At 54.7% G+C, this 15,862-nt stretch overlaps 7 protein-coding genes across 7 annotated transcripts; 4 read left to right on the forward strand and 3 right to left on the reverse strand.

Annotated features, from left to right (window-relative positions):
• Positions 1-146: 146 nt before the first annotated feature.
• On the reverse strand, positions 147-2,160 carry P168DRAFT_289314 (uncharacterized protein). Its single transcript, XM_024836972.1, has 2 exons — positions 319-2,160; positions 147-261 (listed from the first exon to the last, which is right to left on the reverse strand). The coding sequence occupies exons 1-2, from the start codon at positions 1,660-1,662 to the stop codon at positions 154-156; spliced, it is 1,452 nt and encodes a 483-aa protein (XP_024694500.1). The 5' UTR covers positions 1,663-2,160; the 3' UTR covers positions 147-153.
• Positions 2,161-2,170: 10 nt separating this feature from the next.
• P168DRAFT_326209 (arylsulfotransferase) lies at positions 2,171-4,788 on the forward strand. The gene is made up of 4 exons (XM_024841099.1): positions 2,171-2,197; positions 2,254-2,536; positions 2,587-2,754; positions 2,816-4,788. The coding sequence occupies exons 2-4, from the start codon at positions 2,441-2,443 to the stop codon at positions 4,523-4,525; spliced, it is 1,974 nt and encodes a 657-aa protein (XP_024694501.1). The 5' UTR covers positions 2,171-2,197; positions 2,254-2,440; the 3' UTR covers positions 4,526-4,788.
• Positions 4,748-7,462, reverse strand: P168DRAFT_132029 (DUF3405 domain-containing protein). The gene is made up of 6 exons (XM_024832692.1): positions 7,261-7,462; positions 7,155-7,204; positions 6,840-7,102; positions 6,242-6,782; positions 5,342-6,179; positions 4,748-5,275 (listed from the first exon to the last, which is right to left on the reverse strand). Exons 1-6 carry the CDS (start codon positions 7,372-7,374, stop codon positions 5,147-5,149), a joined length of 1,935 nt encoding a protein of 644 aa, XP_024694502.1. The 5' UTR covers positions 7,375-7,462; the 3' UTR covers positions 4,748-5,146.
• Positions 7,463-9,448: 1,986 nt separating this feature from the next.
• P168DRAFT_280776 (uncharacterized protein) lies at positions 9,449-10,317 on the forward strand (the record flags this gene model as incomplete). The annotated part of the gene is made up of 2 exons (XM_024835888.1): positions 9,449-9,710; positions 9,767-10,317. The coding sequence occupies 2 exons, from the start codon at positions 9,449-9,451 to the stop codon at positions 10,315-10,317; spliced, it is 813 nt and encodes a 270-aa protein (XP_024694503.1).
• Positions 10,318-10,790: 473 nt separating this feature from the next.
• On the forward strand, positions 10,791-12,416 carry P168DRAFT_296222 (ribosomal N-lysine methyltransferase; the record flags this gene model as incomplete). Its single annotated transcript, XM_024838097.1, has 6 exons — positions 10,791-10,931; positions 11,019-11,594; positions 11,682-11,736; positions 11,806-11,868; positions 11,916-12,027; positions 12,083-12,416. 6 exons carry the CDS (start codon positions 10,791-10,793, stop codon positions 12,414-12,416), a joined length of 1,281 nt encoding a protein of 426 aa, XP_024694504.1.
• Positions 12,103-14,042, reverse strand: P168DRAFT_289320 (ketopantoate reductase family protein). The gene has a single exon (XM_024836973.1). It carries the CDS (start codon positions 13,768-13,770, stop codon positions 12,562-12,564), a length of 1,209 nt encoding a protein of 402 aa, XP_024694505.1. The 5' UTR covers positions 13,771-14,042; the 3' UTR covers positions 12,103-12,561.
• Positions 14,043-14,405: 363 nt separating this feature from the next.
• On the forward strand, positions 14,406-15,795 carry P168DRAFT_289321 (uncharacterized protein). Its single transcript, XM_024836974.1, has one exon. The coding sequence runs from the start codon at positions 14,644-14,646 to the stop codon at positions 15,517-15,519; it is 876 nt and encodes a 291-aa protein (XP_024694506.1). The 5' UTR covers positions 14,406-14,643; the 3' UTR covers positions 15,520-15,795.
• The last annotated feature ends 67 nt before the right edge of the window (positions 15,796-15,862 follow it).

A 15,862-nucleotide genomic window follows, 5' to 3' on the forward strand; every position in this document is an offset into this window, starting at 1 on the left:
AGGCCGTACGTCCGCCAATATACCACCTGCTCCCGCCATCCACTAGATATCTATATACATCGAAACAAGGCAACGCAGCCAAAGCAAAAAACAGATAATGGTCCATATGGTAAAAAAGAAAACACGTATACTTGCATTAAAATCGTTATTTCGTTAACTGCCAGCGCCACGTCCCTGGGCCGACCTCCCCACGTATAAAAACCGAGCCAAAGCTTTCACGGCCGAATACCACCCGCCACGACGCCGGCGCTCCGCATCGTCCTGACATATTCAATCAACTAGGGCGCCAGGTGTCGTAGGGGACGGATGTCAATTTACCTTTTCCCATGGCATCTCGAGCGAGGCTAGGATGTCCGGATTTTCTTTGAACTCGCTGCTCTCAACGGTGGCTAGGGCAAACGAGACGTCCCGTTCGACTAGGCCGCCCAGCTTGCCCGGTTGCGGTGTGGACCCGCCAAACACCCGCGCGAGGAAAGACATATAGGCCGCCAGCACCTGGACGGTGGCGTCCTCACTGTGCTTTGGGATCTTCTTAAGGATCTCTGACAAGAGCCCCGGCGCGTAGTAGGGCACGACCGCAACGCCGTCATCGATTCCGTCCACACTGAGTCCATCTACCAGAACACGCCGCGTGGGGTCTGCGAGGAGATTGAAAGCCCGCTGGAACCGCTCGGCTACGTCCTTGTTCTCCACCCGCCCCATAGATAGCAGCCGAAGCAGCGCGCGCTCGTCGCTGTTATCCGTGGATAGGAGGCCAAAGCCACACTCGTGCAGGGTGTTCGCGCGGAAGGTCAGAACCTGGTCGTAGCAAGCTCGCGGAGTGTCGATCAAGTGCCTGCGGAATTCATCGAGTCGCTGGATTGTGGCCATGTATGATCGGAACACCGATTCCGTCATCACCACGCAGCCGTGCGGGTTCCTGTGTGCAGCAGCCCCCGCTACATCCAAGAACGTGACCGTCGCTCGGATGTGGAACCCTTGGTCAGCTTCCGGAATCTGCTGCAGCACTGCTAAGCTAGCTGGCGCGGTCTCCCCCTGCAATACCTGAGCGATATTGACTCGAGAGCCGAGTTCTAAATTCTGGAGGACCGCCATCCGGGTTTTGCGAGGCATATCTCTTAAACTAGACACTAGACCCGCCTGTGCGGCCTGTAAGACCGTACCGGAGTGGTCACTAGAGGCGGGTGATGCGGGAGACGCGGGGGACACCGGGGACGCCGCGGACGCCATTTCCTCGACCTCTTGGGCCAAGGCGGGATCCTTGCCGATATCATCAATGACCAGCGCGACCAGCAGGGCGTAGATATCTTCGGAAGACGGATTTCCCTGCAAAGAGAATTCCCGCAAGGACTGGAAGGAGGCCCTGGATAGCCGCGCCGCCTCGGGCTGACCGCCGGTGAAGGCCTCGTAGTCATCCGCAAGAAGCCATTTCACGGCTAGCATACTAACCAAGGTCCGATTCACCTCTGTAAAATCCTCTCCAAAGACGGCCCTGGAGGGAGTCCAGGACTTGGAGCCTGTACTTGAGCTAGATTCCACGGTGGGGTCTGCATTTTTCAGGTGAGAGAGGTCTGGGAAACAGTCGGCGAAAAGACGGAGAGCATCAGAGTCCGAAATGCGAGGTAGTTCTCCCTTCGCGATGCTGGTATACAAGGAAGACATATAATAGATATGAGTGTTTCACAAGAAACTGAGAAGAGGGGGAAGAGGGGAACTTGAGTGATTAGAGAGATTAAAGGATTCTAGGCTAGGAGACCGACGTAGGCGCCGGGACATCACTGTTTGTCCGAGTCAGGCCCGTGGATCTACTCCGTACCCAGAAAGTCAAATCCTGTCAGCCCGTGGATCGATAGGTGACACGAGGGATTCTCAGATGTGTGGCCAAGTATGTATGGTTTGGTGGCTGTGGCGGGGGCAATGAGCGTTCGTCTTGGCTGTGACGGTCTACCGCTGAAAACCACCAGTACGCCGTCAGGAGGGAGAGAATCCACGAGTGGCTGGTCAGCGTGGCGATTGAAGGAATGACGTTGAAGTTGATCACGAATTCGATGTAAAAAAGGACCAGGTGGTGCAAACGAGTCAATCCGCACAAATCTCCCAAACAATGCCATTAGTCATCAATGTCTATCAACTCGAGTCGCCGGAATAACTTCATTTTACTCTGTGTATTGATCGCTGAGCATTAGATGATCGAAATGTGTGGTAATGTCTCCTTTACCCAGCCACAGTTCGGTTACTAACCGGTCAAACCAGGCACCATGAGATACCAATAGAACACCCCAGCCCCGTACCTTTGGATCACGCAGCCTCATAAGTGGAGATGCCCCACTCTGCCTTAGCTCCAGCCTCCCGATAGATAGCTGTACCTCGGATGAATGACGCGCCTCTCCTTTCCAATGACCGGTTCGTGTAGTTCGTCTCTCGCCCTCACTTCACTACCATGAGGAGTCTCCGCTTTCTTGTTTCCGTCGTCTCATTTGTCTTTCACCATGTCTCCGCGGCACGTCATGACGATGATCTCATGTCCTTCGTTACGGTAAGCCAGCAGTCCACGGATGATGGCAGGACATCGCTCACCGTCGCTAGTTGCCTGAAGTCCGGGCTTTGAAGTACGACGTTACATATCATGGTGATCGCAGTCGGGTCAACCCGGGATACTGGTTTGTCGCTCCGTACGGCAATATCAATCCCGAGCCGCCTACCCACCGATACCAGCAGTACCAGATCGGTCCTTACATCTATGATGCCGACGGTGTATGTCACTCTATCTACGCTTTGGCTGTGTGAACATAAAACAAAGTTGACATGTGTACAGGTTCTAATCTGGGCGGGTTCGTCCATGTTCGACAATCACAATGTCTTTGACTTTCGAGCGGTCCACAATATGGGAAAGGAGCCGCACCTGTCGCTGATCGCGCAACGTTCCCATCGTGACGAGAAGGACGACGTCAAAGTCAAAGGAAGTGGTGTGGTCTTAGACCAGCACTATCAACCCAAAGAGAAGATCGTTGCTCTGGACGAGCTGCACGAGTTTAACGTCCACGAGTTCAATGTCGTCGACGGCGGAGAGAAAGCGCTGGCCTGCGCATATCGCACGCAGAAACTCAACCTGGCCGATTTGGGGCGCCCCAAGGACGAGTCTTTCTTTCTCACGGGCGGGTTCATCGAGTTCGACTTGACTTCAGGGAAGCCCAAAATGCAATGGGACTCAAAGGATCACCTCGCACTACACGAATCGGTAAAATACCTCGCAACAAACGACGTGGTCGATCAACCGCCAGGCTTTGATTACGTGCACATAGACTCGGTGGACAAAAACGCCGCCGGCGACTACCTGCTCTCAATGCGGTTCACCGACGCCATCTACCTCATCTCAGGCGAGGATGGGCAAATCCTATGGCGCCTAGGCGGCGTCGAGAACGACTTCAAAAACATGGACTTCTCTTTCTCCAGACAGCACCACGCGCGATTCGTCGAATCAAACGGCTCCCACCACGTCATCTCCCTCCTCAACAACGCCGCCGACGAACTAAGCGAACAAGAGCACGTCTCCTCAGCCATGATCGTCGAGGTAGACGGCGACACCAAGGTCGCCAAACTGCTAAGGCGCTACACCCGGCCAGACGGCCACCTGTCCAAGCTACGCGGCAGCGTCCAAATCCTCAACAACAGCAACGTCTTCGTCGGCTGGAGCGACCAGGGCTACCACACGGAGTTCTCGACAGAGGGCACGCTCCTCATGGAGGCGCGCTTCGCGTCAGACCGCTTCGTCACCTACCGCGCTTACAAATACGAGTTCACTGGCCGGCCCAGTGCTCCGCCTGATGTTGTCGCCCAGGTCCACGGCGCAAGCAGCTTAGACCTTACTACCACGTTCTACGTCAGCTGGAACGGCGCCACGGACGTGGCAACCTGGAACTTCTACGCGCGCGCCTCCGAGAGCGCAACCCCTGTGTTGGTCGGAAGCACCAACAAGACGGACTTCGAGACTATGTACACCGCGCACGGCTTCCTGGACTGGGTGTCGGTTGAGGCCCTCGACAGCCAGGGTAAAGTCCTGGGCACATCCAAGACCCATCGCAGCACGACGCCAGACTGGGGAGCTATTGGATTTAAGGGCTCCGCTCCGCTCCCAAACGACCCATCATCCATCGACTTTCCACCCAAGCAGCCCGATACTGACGACGACGATAACGACGACGACAACGACGACGATGACGATGATGATGATGATGATGATAACGATGATGACGACGACGACGACGGCCACAAAAAGAAACCCGCCAACACCGACACCGACATCAACTACGCTAACGCCAAAGAAGTCGCCCAAGCAGTCTACAAAGCGTACAGCGTAATCCGTTTCATCAGCGGCGCGATGATCTTCGCGCTGGTGGTCGCGTGTCTCTGGGGCGCGTACCGGTTCTACGTCAGTCGTCGCAGGGTGCAGCTTTATCGGCATATTCCGACGGATGAGAGTCATGCTATGCATGATTTTGAGCTGGGGGATAGTGGGTCTGAGTAGGTTTGGTTTACTGTTGAGTTGTGTTACGGGGATGGTTGGTTGTTGGTTATCTCTGTATTGGGTGGATTGTTTCATGGTGGGGGTGTCAATATTGCGCATGTAGATGGCTCTTGATTTGGGGTTCAGGTTGGATAGATGCGTCGTGGATACTTTCAGGTTGTCGCCCCATACCCCTACTAATATTTTCGATAAGAACCGTTTATGTCGTTATTTATGAGAAGGTACAAATAGGTTACTATAGATAAATAACATCTAGCGAATTGATTGACCTGACTATTCCTGTAATACGCCGTACAGACACCTGTAAAGATAGATATAACCAAAGTCAGAGACTTCCCTCCTGTTCCCTTTCCTTAATGACTGGACCCAAGCACAATGGCAGGTCGTCGATAGACCTGCGAAGAGCGCATGGACCAGACGGGTGTAGGAAAACAGACAAGATAAGAAGAACACCACTGACATCGCTAATATGAAACTGATGAGCACACCCAGCATCAATAAAGTGACAGAAAAAATAAGTATAAAACCTCAAAATGAGAAACACTGCAATCTATAGACGGGACATCAAGCAATGAACGGTCGTGACGGAAAAGGTTCGAAACCCGCGCAGATGCGGCTCGATCACGGGATGGCCTGGACGCCAAATTCGGCGTCGAACCGGTATTCCGTAACGACGGCTTCGGGTACGGCATCCTTCACTGGGTGGAAGAGGATGGGCGGAAGGCACACGCGACCGTGCTGTTTTTCATACTAGATTCAATTCTATCAGCCGGATTCTTTCATTGTAAGGATATCTCGAAGGAGAAGAAAACTCACTAGTTCACCACCCTTGCCAGCCTTCTCCCAGCCTAAGAAGGGCCAGTAAAGACGACCCGCCAGGTTGGCGCGGTAGTACCACGACACCTCGCGGAAGCGGGTCTCTCGGCCCCATCCAAAGGGACTGTTCTCCGTGCTGCCAGCTCGGCCGTTGACGCCCGCGTTGAACCACTTGTCGAGGCTGGTGACGGGGAGGTCTTTGTTGTTGTAGACCGGGTGCGGCGCGCTGACGGCCTTGAGCCCGTGCAACAGGGCCACCGAGGACGGAAAGAGTTCGGAGCCCATGGTCCGTCCGGCCAAATTCTCGCCGTCCATCGTGAGGAGCAGGCGTCTCGACAGCCGCGAGTGCGTGATGAGACAGGCGCGGCGGGGCGTGTCAGCGCCGAGATACCCGTACACTTCGTTTCGGATGACCCATTCGGTGCCGATGGGGTGGAAGATGGGGAGGAACGTGATGAAGTCGGCGTCTTCGCCGACACCCCACTCGTAGTTGTCCTGCTCCGGTGCGCGGTGTGGCGGCGCGGGTCCGGTTGGTTCGACCCGGGACGGATCCCGATCATCCAGGGGAAGGGGACCCCAGACGGCTTCCTGTTCGTGGTGTTGCACGTAATCCCGGAAGGAGGTGTCATAGTCGCCGTGCAGTGCGGGGATATAGAACCGAGCGTTGCGCTCCCAAATGCCGCGCCGGGGCTGTTTGCGCCCAAACTGGGCGAGTCTCTCGGCCAATTCGTAGTGGTGGCCGGTGAACCGAGCGTCAATCTCCCAGTTCCACACAAACTCATACTCCGGGTGCTGCAACGTGAAGTGTTGGACCGACAGCCACTGGGCATGATGGACACTGGTCGTAGTTAGCCATGCTGGTTCACTCAATGTGGGGGAGTGAAAGATCCGGTCACTTACTCGACAACGCTGGGGTCCAGCGGATAGCGCGACGCCACCATGGGGACATTCCACAAGACCGTGATATCCCAGAACTCCCGGGGAACATTCTCTTTGATGATCTGCCGGGCGACGTCCTTCACCTCGATCGGGATCTGGTCATCCTTGACATGGAGAAAGAGGAAGACCGAGTACTCGCCACCAGATTGGAGGGAGAGCTCCGTGACGAGCGAGCGGAGGACGTAGATGTCGTTCTCGGTGTATTCTTTCCCGATGTAGGTGCGAATCAAGACGGCGGTGCGCGGCTCCGGGGCGATCCCCTTATCGGAGGGTTTGATGGGCGTTTTGGGAGCGTATCGGTCGGCGTTACGCTTGTAGCATTTGTCCTGCAGCTGTCCCCAGTTGACGAGATTCCAGTCCACCTTCTTCGGTTTGATCCAGTTTTCAACGCCGGTTTCGTCCTGGCCGTAGCCATAGGCGCCGTATCTCGTGTAGCGATCTAAGGAGACGTCTCCGTCGAGACCCAGGGCGTCGTAGGAACCGAAGGCGGGTTTGGGGAACCCTAGACTGACATTAGTTCCAACTATTTCTCCTGCGCATTAGGGAGGTGTTCTCGTACCCTCGGGGACGCCAAGGTAGACGCCGACTTGGTCGTCGAGACTGTCCGTCAAGAGCTTCCCGCGTGGACCCTCGCAGGCGTGGAAGGCACCCCGGTGCGTCTCCGTCCACTCGGGGCTGTCATAGTTGGGATAGGGACGGTATATGCGAGGGATCTGAACGCCGGTCTTGCTGCCGAAGCGCGGATCGTCGGTGACATTGGGATTCTGGTGGTCGGATGGCATGCGGATCTGGTTCAACGTGGGGATGACATTGTCGAAGATTCTGCAGGAGGTCAGCTACCCAGGCACGACCTGACAGTTGGAAAGGTACTGACAGTGGATACTGCTGTTGTTCCTCTTCGTATCGTTCCTGGGGGGTTTTCCACTGTTTCCGGGTCAGTTCCTTCCCTACGCGATAGGCGCATTCTGTCGAGGACTCACGTTAAGCAGCGCTTCGTGTCTCCAAGCAAAGGCGGAGATGATTAACATATACAAAACGGTGATCAAGAAGGCCCGACGAGTGAACCGTTGCGACATTTTGTTGAAGATGTTCATGGACGGCGGCACGGGGCCAGATGCATTCGAGAGCACCTGGCAGTAGAAGGGTCCAAGTCCGACAGAAAAGGCCGTCAGCGCTCCAGGCACACCGGGGTGACGATTGGCAGGATGATCAGTCAAACGGACTTTCTGACGCAAGTGGCGGCGATCCCGGAGGGGCGACTTGGGTTTAATTATGATAGCGCGATGGTGCGATAGTAAGATGGACAATCGGCCACGATCCGAGCACAACACACAAATTTTGGAGTCGGGATAAAACGATTGAAGAGATCTGATCGACCGGAGACCCCAACCAGTGGTGGATAGCAAGAAAAGAAAGTCGGAAGGCGGTTTGTCCAAGTCATTGAACTCTCTGGACAGCCAGAGTAATGGACCATGAGCTAAGGGCCGGTGGGGAACGGTTCAGAGAGTGCTCCACCAAGCGTCCAGAGTCGTAGTATCCTTGTGGGTCCGACTCGCCACGTAATCGCCGGAAATAACGAGGGTTCAAAACATACAGGAAAAAAAGAAAAAAAGAAATTCAAACCAGCACAGTCAAAGGAAAAGGAAATGAAGGCATGACGACGGGTTGCCGCGTTTCGGCGGACCGTCCAAGGTACGACATCGGTCGTACCTCAGGATCGATGGAGCCATTCATCTGGGGCGGATTTCCCTTGCTGGTGGAACCTCAAAGCAGGAAGGACGAGGGTTCCAACCAGAATGACAAGCTTCAAGGGGGAAGTAACCTTGCTGATCCTGTTGGGATGGAAAGGGAAAGTTGGGAAGGAGAAACAAGAAGACGGGAGGTTGAATGGGCAGAAGTGGTGGTGGACTCAGGCAGTAACCGCATGGGGCAAGGGCCTGAGGCTGATGCTGTTTTTATCCTGATTTCTCAGGCGATCGGGCACGGGCATCGGATTGAAATCTGATTGGCTGGAGAAGTATCCGTGTATGCTGAGTAATTACATGTATAAGCCGGTGCTTGTGCAGGAGGATCATGTGAGATTATGTGAGATTATGCATGATATCACATGACCCTCCATATTCCTCTGATATCACTCTGCTCTACTCTACTCTACTCTACTCTACCTCCACCTATACTCCGTAGTTATACCTATACTGATCTATGTGATGATATCTTCAATCCAGAGACCTAGAATGGATCAGGTACCGATCAGGTCCTCTTCCCACGATCCTATCCCACTAGTCCCTGGTCTAACCACTAACCGAGCTGTCCGGATCTAGCATGTGGACATTCCATCTCTGGATCATGACAGTATGACACGAGTATCCCCAGGTGGGACAATGATGTCAAATTACTCCGGAGTATGGAGAAGCACGGAGATAATAAAGAATGCAATATCAAACATTCCTCCGTTGAGCCCCAAACCCTTCCATCTGTCAACATTCCTCCACTGAGTCCACTCCTCCATACCCCCATACCTCCTCCTACTAATCCCATATCGTCTTAGTCTGAGGCCAAGTCCAAGCCAACTGCAAGTGAAAATTGCACTAATAATAGTATGCACAAACAAAAAGAAAAAAAGTTAATAAAGGACAGAAGGTAAAAACCGACTGTTATCCCTCATCCGGTTTGGTCGCCTGCAGCCTCGTGAACGACTATCCGTCATCCACTACTCCGTCCTGAATCATGTTTGGTCCATCGCGATAGAGCCGAAGAGAGACCGGGTGGGGGCCAGAGCTTATGATTAGCTGCTGCTGCCCCTAAAGCTTTCACGATGCAAGGATGAGCACTGGCGCTGGTCGCTTTTCTCGTGCTCGGACTTTATAATATTCGTCAGGCTGCCATGGAAATTTCTCACCTTTAATATCTGTTCTTCCTCCGCGCTTCATACCCGTCTAAATCGGGCCTGAACCCTCTCCACGGTCTGTCACTACTCAAAGGCACTATAGCGAGATAACGTCGTGTCCACTGTCTAGTCGAGTTCTGTGATGATTGACCCACTCGCGCTTTGATCAAAATCATCAAACCAACTGCAGTCGCAGTGACCTAGAGGCGATCGACCAATATCCCCAGTTATACTTCCACATATATCTGAAATTTGGTCATATCATACGAATCCCGCCCACCATGTTATCCCGCTATCTGCTCGGGTTCGCCCTGTCGGCCGCCGTCTGCGCCCAGACCTGCTACTACCCCGACAAGAAAACCGTTGCCAAAGGCTACTCCCCCTGCTTCTCGGGCGATCAGCCCTCCCACTGCTGCTCCGGTCGCTCCGTCTGCTTGACAAATGGCTTCTGCATGGATATGTCCCCGCCCTACACCATGGCCCGCGGCGCCTGCACCGATCAAAATTGGGAAGGCGGTTCGTGTGAAGACCCCTGCTGGCCCGGTAAGTGTCCGATCTAAGTCCGCCTTCATGACGGGGTCGTCCTAACAGAATGGTAGTGGTCGGTTCGCGAACCGGTGGCTGTTCCATCGTCCTCTACAACAACCGCGATGGCGTCTCCACCTACTGTCCCAACTCCATCGTCGCCAATTCCAGCCACAGCATCGGCTGCGCCGGCGAGGCCGAGCCCTTCACCATCAAACAGGGCGACATCATCACCGACCGCGGCGTTCTGTCGCGGGCCTCCTGTGCTATAGATACGATTGACCCGACCGCCGCCGCCACTCCGTTGCCCTCTCCCACGCCGACAGGCGCGGGCCAATGCAAGGAGAGCAGCTCTACGCACGTCGCCATCGGCGCAGGCGTGGGCGTTCCACTGGGGGTGATCGCCATCTTGGGCCTGTGTTGGGGTCTCTACGAGCGACGAAAGCGATACCAGCTGTTAGGCTCGGCTCAGGGTGACATGATGCAGGGGCAGCACTATAACATGGCCCCGACCAGCACGTCTTCCCACACCATGGGAGGGGTCACGCCCATCTCGAGCCCCGGCCATACTCGAAGCGTCAACGTCGCACCCCAAGAGCTGGGAAACGAAGGGTATTATAAATAGGGGGACTTCCATGCTTTGCTTGGTTTTTCTTTTTTTTTCTTCTCTAGTGACTGACTGACGTGAACACATTGTCAGCGTATCTAAGCCATGTATATATATTTAATATAGTGACGTTGATCTTGTAAAAAAGGTTCATCTTCTTGGACAACGGCTAATCACGAGACTGATCACATGACTGGACATCTAGTATGGAGTACCTGTATCTCTCTCTACTTTCAACGTAGTTAGTAGGTAGGTTGATTCTATTCCTATAGTACTATTTCTTATCTCAAAAAATCAATATATGTACAAAATCCCAAATTACATGCATGTCCCTTGTCCACAGACGTGGTATCCACTTCCTAGATCTCCGCATCTCCAATCACATCCCCTCATCAAAATTTCTCCCTCCAACAACGCCATCCCCACAGCCCACGATTCCCTCCCCCTCTCCCTCTCCCCCAGTCTCCCTAGAGCCATTATATCTACACGGGATGAATCCCAAATGGTCCCCCGGACCCGAACACGAAAAGTTCACAGAATGGGCCCAATCCCAAGGCATCATCGCCAAGGGCGTCGGGCCCGCACGCTTCCCGGGCCGTGGCTTGGGCATGATCGCCAAGCGTGATATTGAAGTATACCCTCTCTTCCCTCCTCCATTACCACCTTTTCTCTCTGGAAATAAGAAATAAGAAATAAATAGATACTAAAGAGTAGTACAGAAAGGCGAAGCGCTCGTCACCGTCCCACGCGCAGCAATGGTCACTGTCGACGGACTCCCCGAGTCATTTACGGGTCTTTTCCCAGAGGGGACACCCGTGCATGCTGTTCTCGCTGCGTTCTTTACTAATGGCGACCCGGAGGACCTGCGGCATTATGATCTCTGGCGCAAGACGTGGCCTTCACGCCGTGACTTTGAGTCTTGCATGCCTCTCCTCTGGCCGGCTTGTCTCTGCGGGGACAACGACAGCCCCTCTTCACCAGGTCTTCTCCCTCCGTCCATCTCAGGGTCATGGCGATCCCTCCAGAAGAATGAACGAGGACCCAAATCATCTGCATCCAACTACTCCTCCCATCAGGATCTCCTCCCTGCGCAAGAGACTCGTCTGCGCACGGCGTGGACTGCCGTCCTGGAGGTATCCCCCGAGACAGACTGGGATGAGTTCTCGTATCACTGGCTCGTGGTCAATACGAGGAGCTTTTTCTATCTGATGCCTGGGCGGGATATGCCGGAGGATCATAATGATGCGATGGCGCTTTTGCCGTTTGCGGATTATTTTAATCATTCGGATGTTGCTGTTTGTTTTTTCTTCCCTTCTTTTCTTTTCGTGTGGCTTATGTTGTATGATATTGGGTGTCGGTGGGTTTTTCACTGACTGTTGCAGTGTAATGTTAAGTTCGACGGGGAGAAGTACGTCTTTTGGGCGACGAAACCGTACAGTGAGTCTTTCTAACCTGTCATGCCAGCGTGTGGATATGGATGGCATATTGACACAACACGTGCACCAGACGCAGGCGAAGAAATCTACATGAGCTACGGAAACCATCCGAACGATTTCCTCTTCGCAGAATGTAAGGCCATACCTATACTGCATACTGCGCAGCGCTAACTCTAACAGACGGGTTCTACCTCGACGAAAACGCCTCCGAAGCGCTCTACCTCGACGACATCATCTTCAAAGATCTAGACCCCTCTCACCGGGAGGAACTCGAGTTCCAGCAGTATTACGGGTATTCCCCATATGTATAACCCAGACTGTTCAAATAACCAAGCTAACAAATCTAGCAACTACCAACTAACAGCGAGCGGCGTATGCTTCCGCACCGAGATCGCAGCGTGCATAAAATACATGGCGCCGGAGGACTGGCGGAACTATGTGCTCGGGTACTCGTCCCAGGGTATGAACGAGGCGAAATCCGAAGCGATCATCAGGGAATGGGTTCGTACGTATGTCCACGAGGCGGAGGTGACGATCGCCGCGTTGCAGAATGTGGGGGGCGCGGAGACAGAAACGGACGCGGAACGCGCGGGGAGAGAAGAGAAGGTTGAGATGCTGCGTAGGCGGTGGGTGCAGATTGGGGAGCTTTGTAGAAGGGGGTTGGATGCTGTATCTTGCTAGAAACGAGGTGCGAGAAGTAAAGAAGAGGGATAGGGAAAGAAAAAGAAGAAGATAGAAGAAACGCCAGGGCGCCTGCACACCCACACTAGATACCCAATGAAGAAATACACAGAAAAGAAAGAAAAGAAACGAAACCAGGCTAGTACTAGAGAAGATCCACCGGGATGGCAGCCGACTCTCGCTGCTTGCCCTTCTGCTGCTTAGCGAGCACCAGATGCTTGATCATGTAGTTCACCACGCATTTCATGCCGAGCTCCTCGCCGCGGCGCACGATGTACCCATTCATGTACTCGATCTCGGTGGTCTTCCCGGCGCGCACGTCCTGCAGCATGGAGCTCTGGTTCCTGGACGTCTTGTTCGCCAGCCGCGTGACCATGGAGCGCAGCCGCTCGGGCGAAAACCGGCTCTCGATGCCCGGGACGCCCTGCAGCTCGGGCAGGGCGCAGATGACGCTCGAGATCTCCATGAGGAGTAGTCGCATGATGCGCGTGAAACTGTAGTTGTAGAGGAGCTCGCCGTTCTCGCAGTCCATGATGGCTGTTAGCGGGTTGATCACTGCGTTCATGGCGAGCTTTTCGAGCTGGTACAGCATGAGAGCGGAGGGTGTCTCCGCTACCGCGACGAGCTGCGGGCTGAGGGTCAGCGTGCGGAGGAGGTACTTCGTGCTGGCGGGCCATCCGTCCTGCTCCCCCTCCTTCCCGGTCGCGGGGAGGGAACTCTCCGACAGGGCTGGTCCCAGGATGGTTGTTCCCACCCCGATGTGCGCGACCTGGAAGGCTTCTTTCTTCCGTGTCAGGCCGTGGGAAATGATGCCGTACATGTAGTGCGGGCGGCGCCGCGGGTCCGGGAAGACCCGCTGGTTAACCTCGTCGATGACCCCCAGTCCATTCTGGAGGAAGAGGACAGTCGAATCAGGCGTCAACCGGTGGCTGACCGACTCCAACGCCAGCGCCGTGACGGGCGCCTTGACCGTAACCACCAAGCACTCGATGCGCTCGTCGTCTTCCACGGCCTCCTCCTCCATCTCCGATTCAATCTCCCTGTCGCTGCGCTCCCCGCCAGCTTCCTTATCCCAGTAGGGAAACGCATGCCACGTCTTGCCGCTCAGGACGTTCACGTCGAACCCGGTCTTGATATCGTCCAGCCCGTTGTTGTTGACTGACAGGCACTTTTTCCGGTCCACCCACGAATCGTACAGCTTGGGATTATGCAGGAGAAGCGTCACCGGCGGCGGCGACGGCCGACTCATCAGCGAGTGCGCGACAAAGGTGCCGACGTTTCCGAGGCCCAGGATGTGGATGCGCCCTGATAACCGCGGCTTTCCGTCTTCTCTGAACTCGTCCGCATCCTGCATCCACGTTGACAGGAGGCGGTTCGGCGCGCCTCGCTGACAATTCCCCGCGGTAAAGCGACATATGTCGGAAATGCCGATCCGCACCAGCGGACGGCGTCCTAGGATTTGCAACACTTTGGCGGATGGGAGAAAAGATGGGGAATTTGAGGGTTGGTTGGGATGCGCCGGTCGTGGGAATAGTAGTCAATTAAGCATCCATTCCTTGGGTTCGCTGTTCACTTTTATCACCAGAAGCCAGACCCGCAATAACTGGGGGAGTAGAACAATCAAACAACAGAGGATCGACGCGAGAGCTTCACGATCTCGACAAGATCCGACCATGACATGATGGCGGAGAGAGCGCCAATACCGCCGGCAGTATGCTCACCGCCCGCACGTATCGTCCGCGGTAATCGCAATACGCTTTTCTGTTCTTATCTTACTATTCCCGACAACATCTAGAGAATACATGGGATAAACCATCAATCCGGATCTATGGAAGATAGAACGTCCTGAATATTCTCTATATCCAGCCGAACAATGTCATGGCATTTCCCCGAACCTCACCGGACTCGCCGTTTGTGACGTAAAACCGGAGTCTGGCCGAGTGAAACTCCTTCCGAGACCCCTCTCAGCTCCAACCCTCCTCCACCTTACTGCGAACCATGCGAAAGGCTTGAGCGCCTGTGCTCTTCGCAGACCTTCATGAGGATGGAGGCCTGTTTCTGCTCCTAGAGAGTGATCATTTCCCTCCATTTCTCGATCTTGAAGTCTTGGGAAGGGAGAAAACAGCGAATACCAGCTCGTCGCCGTGATTACGCTCGTTCCCCACTATACTAGCGACTGATCGATGACATGCATGAGATGACCCCAACGACGAGCTCGCCGTCAACGATGGTCTTCACCTCGTCCAGGTGCAAACGAGCATCATCGGAGCAATCAGACTGCCCCAGTCCGGCAGGATCTTCCCCATCTACGCCTCTCTCCGCCACCGCCAGTCTCCCCGAAACGGAACGGCTGCGAGAGGAGGGAGACCTGGGCAATCATAGTCCGCGGGCCGCCGTCGCTAGTCGCCTGGGGGATCTGGCCATCCGCGGGGATCGTCTGTTTTCAACAACACCGCACATCCCCCACAATCCTCTCGCCCAGGAACACCTCGCGGCCGCGGTACGGTCGGCGCAAGCAGGCATATTCTGGCCTGGCTCCCGTGATATGCCCGAACCGGGTGTTCCCATCGACAATGGCACCAGTCCCGGTGGGCCGACGACCGAAGATCAATCACAGTCGCAAGCGCAGCCACAAATACGGGAATCATTGCTGCTGCCACCACCACCACCACCCCCTCCTCCTCCTTCGCCCCCGCGACAGAACAGCCCCTCAGTAACATCATCCCCGAAGAAAAAGCCCACCTCCAGTCCCCGCAAGAAACGCAACCCTCCAAGCACCTCACAGCGCAATCGGAGATCGCCCCCACCGCCCGCCAGCAGCGCAGCGGAAGATCCACTGACATGGCACGACTCAGAAATCACAGGCCATGACCCGACGGACCCCACCGACGACGGGTACGGGATCAACGGGATCGGATTCAGGCCCACGGCAGCGACGGCATGGATGCGGTCGCAGAAGCGACAAAAGCAGATGACGGAATGGAAGAACCGCGAGGCACGAGAAGCGCGCGAGAGGCGAAAGGACAGACGGAACGCCGGTGGGCTGGACTTGCACTCGATCCGAAATGGCTCTATCCAGAAGAAAGTCAAATTTGACGTGTGACACATATTTCTTCTCTCGCTTTGGTTATGGGTGTATTTTGGACATGGAGTTTTACAGGGTAGGCACTTGGATTGGGACGGCGTTGGATTGTTAACAGGGTTGATTGGGGGTAGGACAATACATGCGATGATCATGACGCTTTTTCACGACCTTGATCTCACTCGAAACAACAGGCCTGGATTCAAGAGGCTAGGAATCAATGCTCATTCATATACTTGACACCCACCATGCAACCCTACTCGTACACATACACATATTATATACAACATCAAAAAGGCCATCCTCCATCTATCCCAACAAAAGCGAGTAAGAGCGGAAAGAGAAACAAAAGGAAACCCATACT

The sequence above is a fragment of the Aspergillus campestris genome (assembly GCF_002847485.1).
Source record: "Aspergillus campestris IBT 28561 chromosome Unknown P168scaffold_4, whole genome shotgun sequence".
Lineage (NCBI taxonomy): Eukaryota > Fungi > Ascomycota > Eurotiomycetes > Eurotiales > Aspergillaceae > Aspergillus > Aspergillus campestris.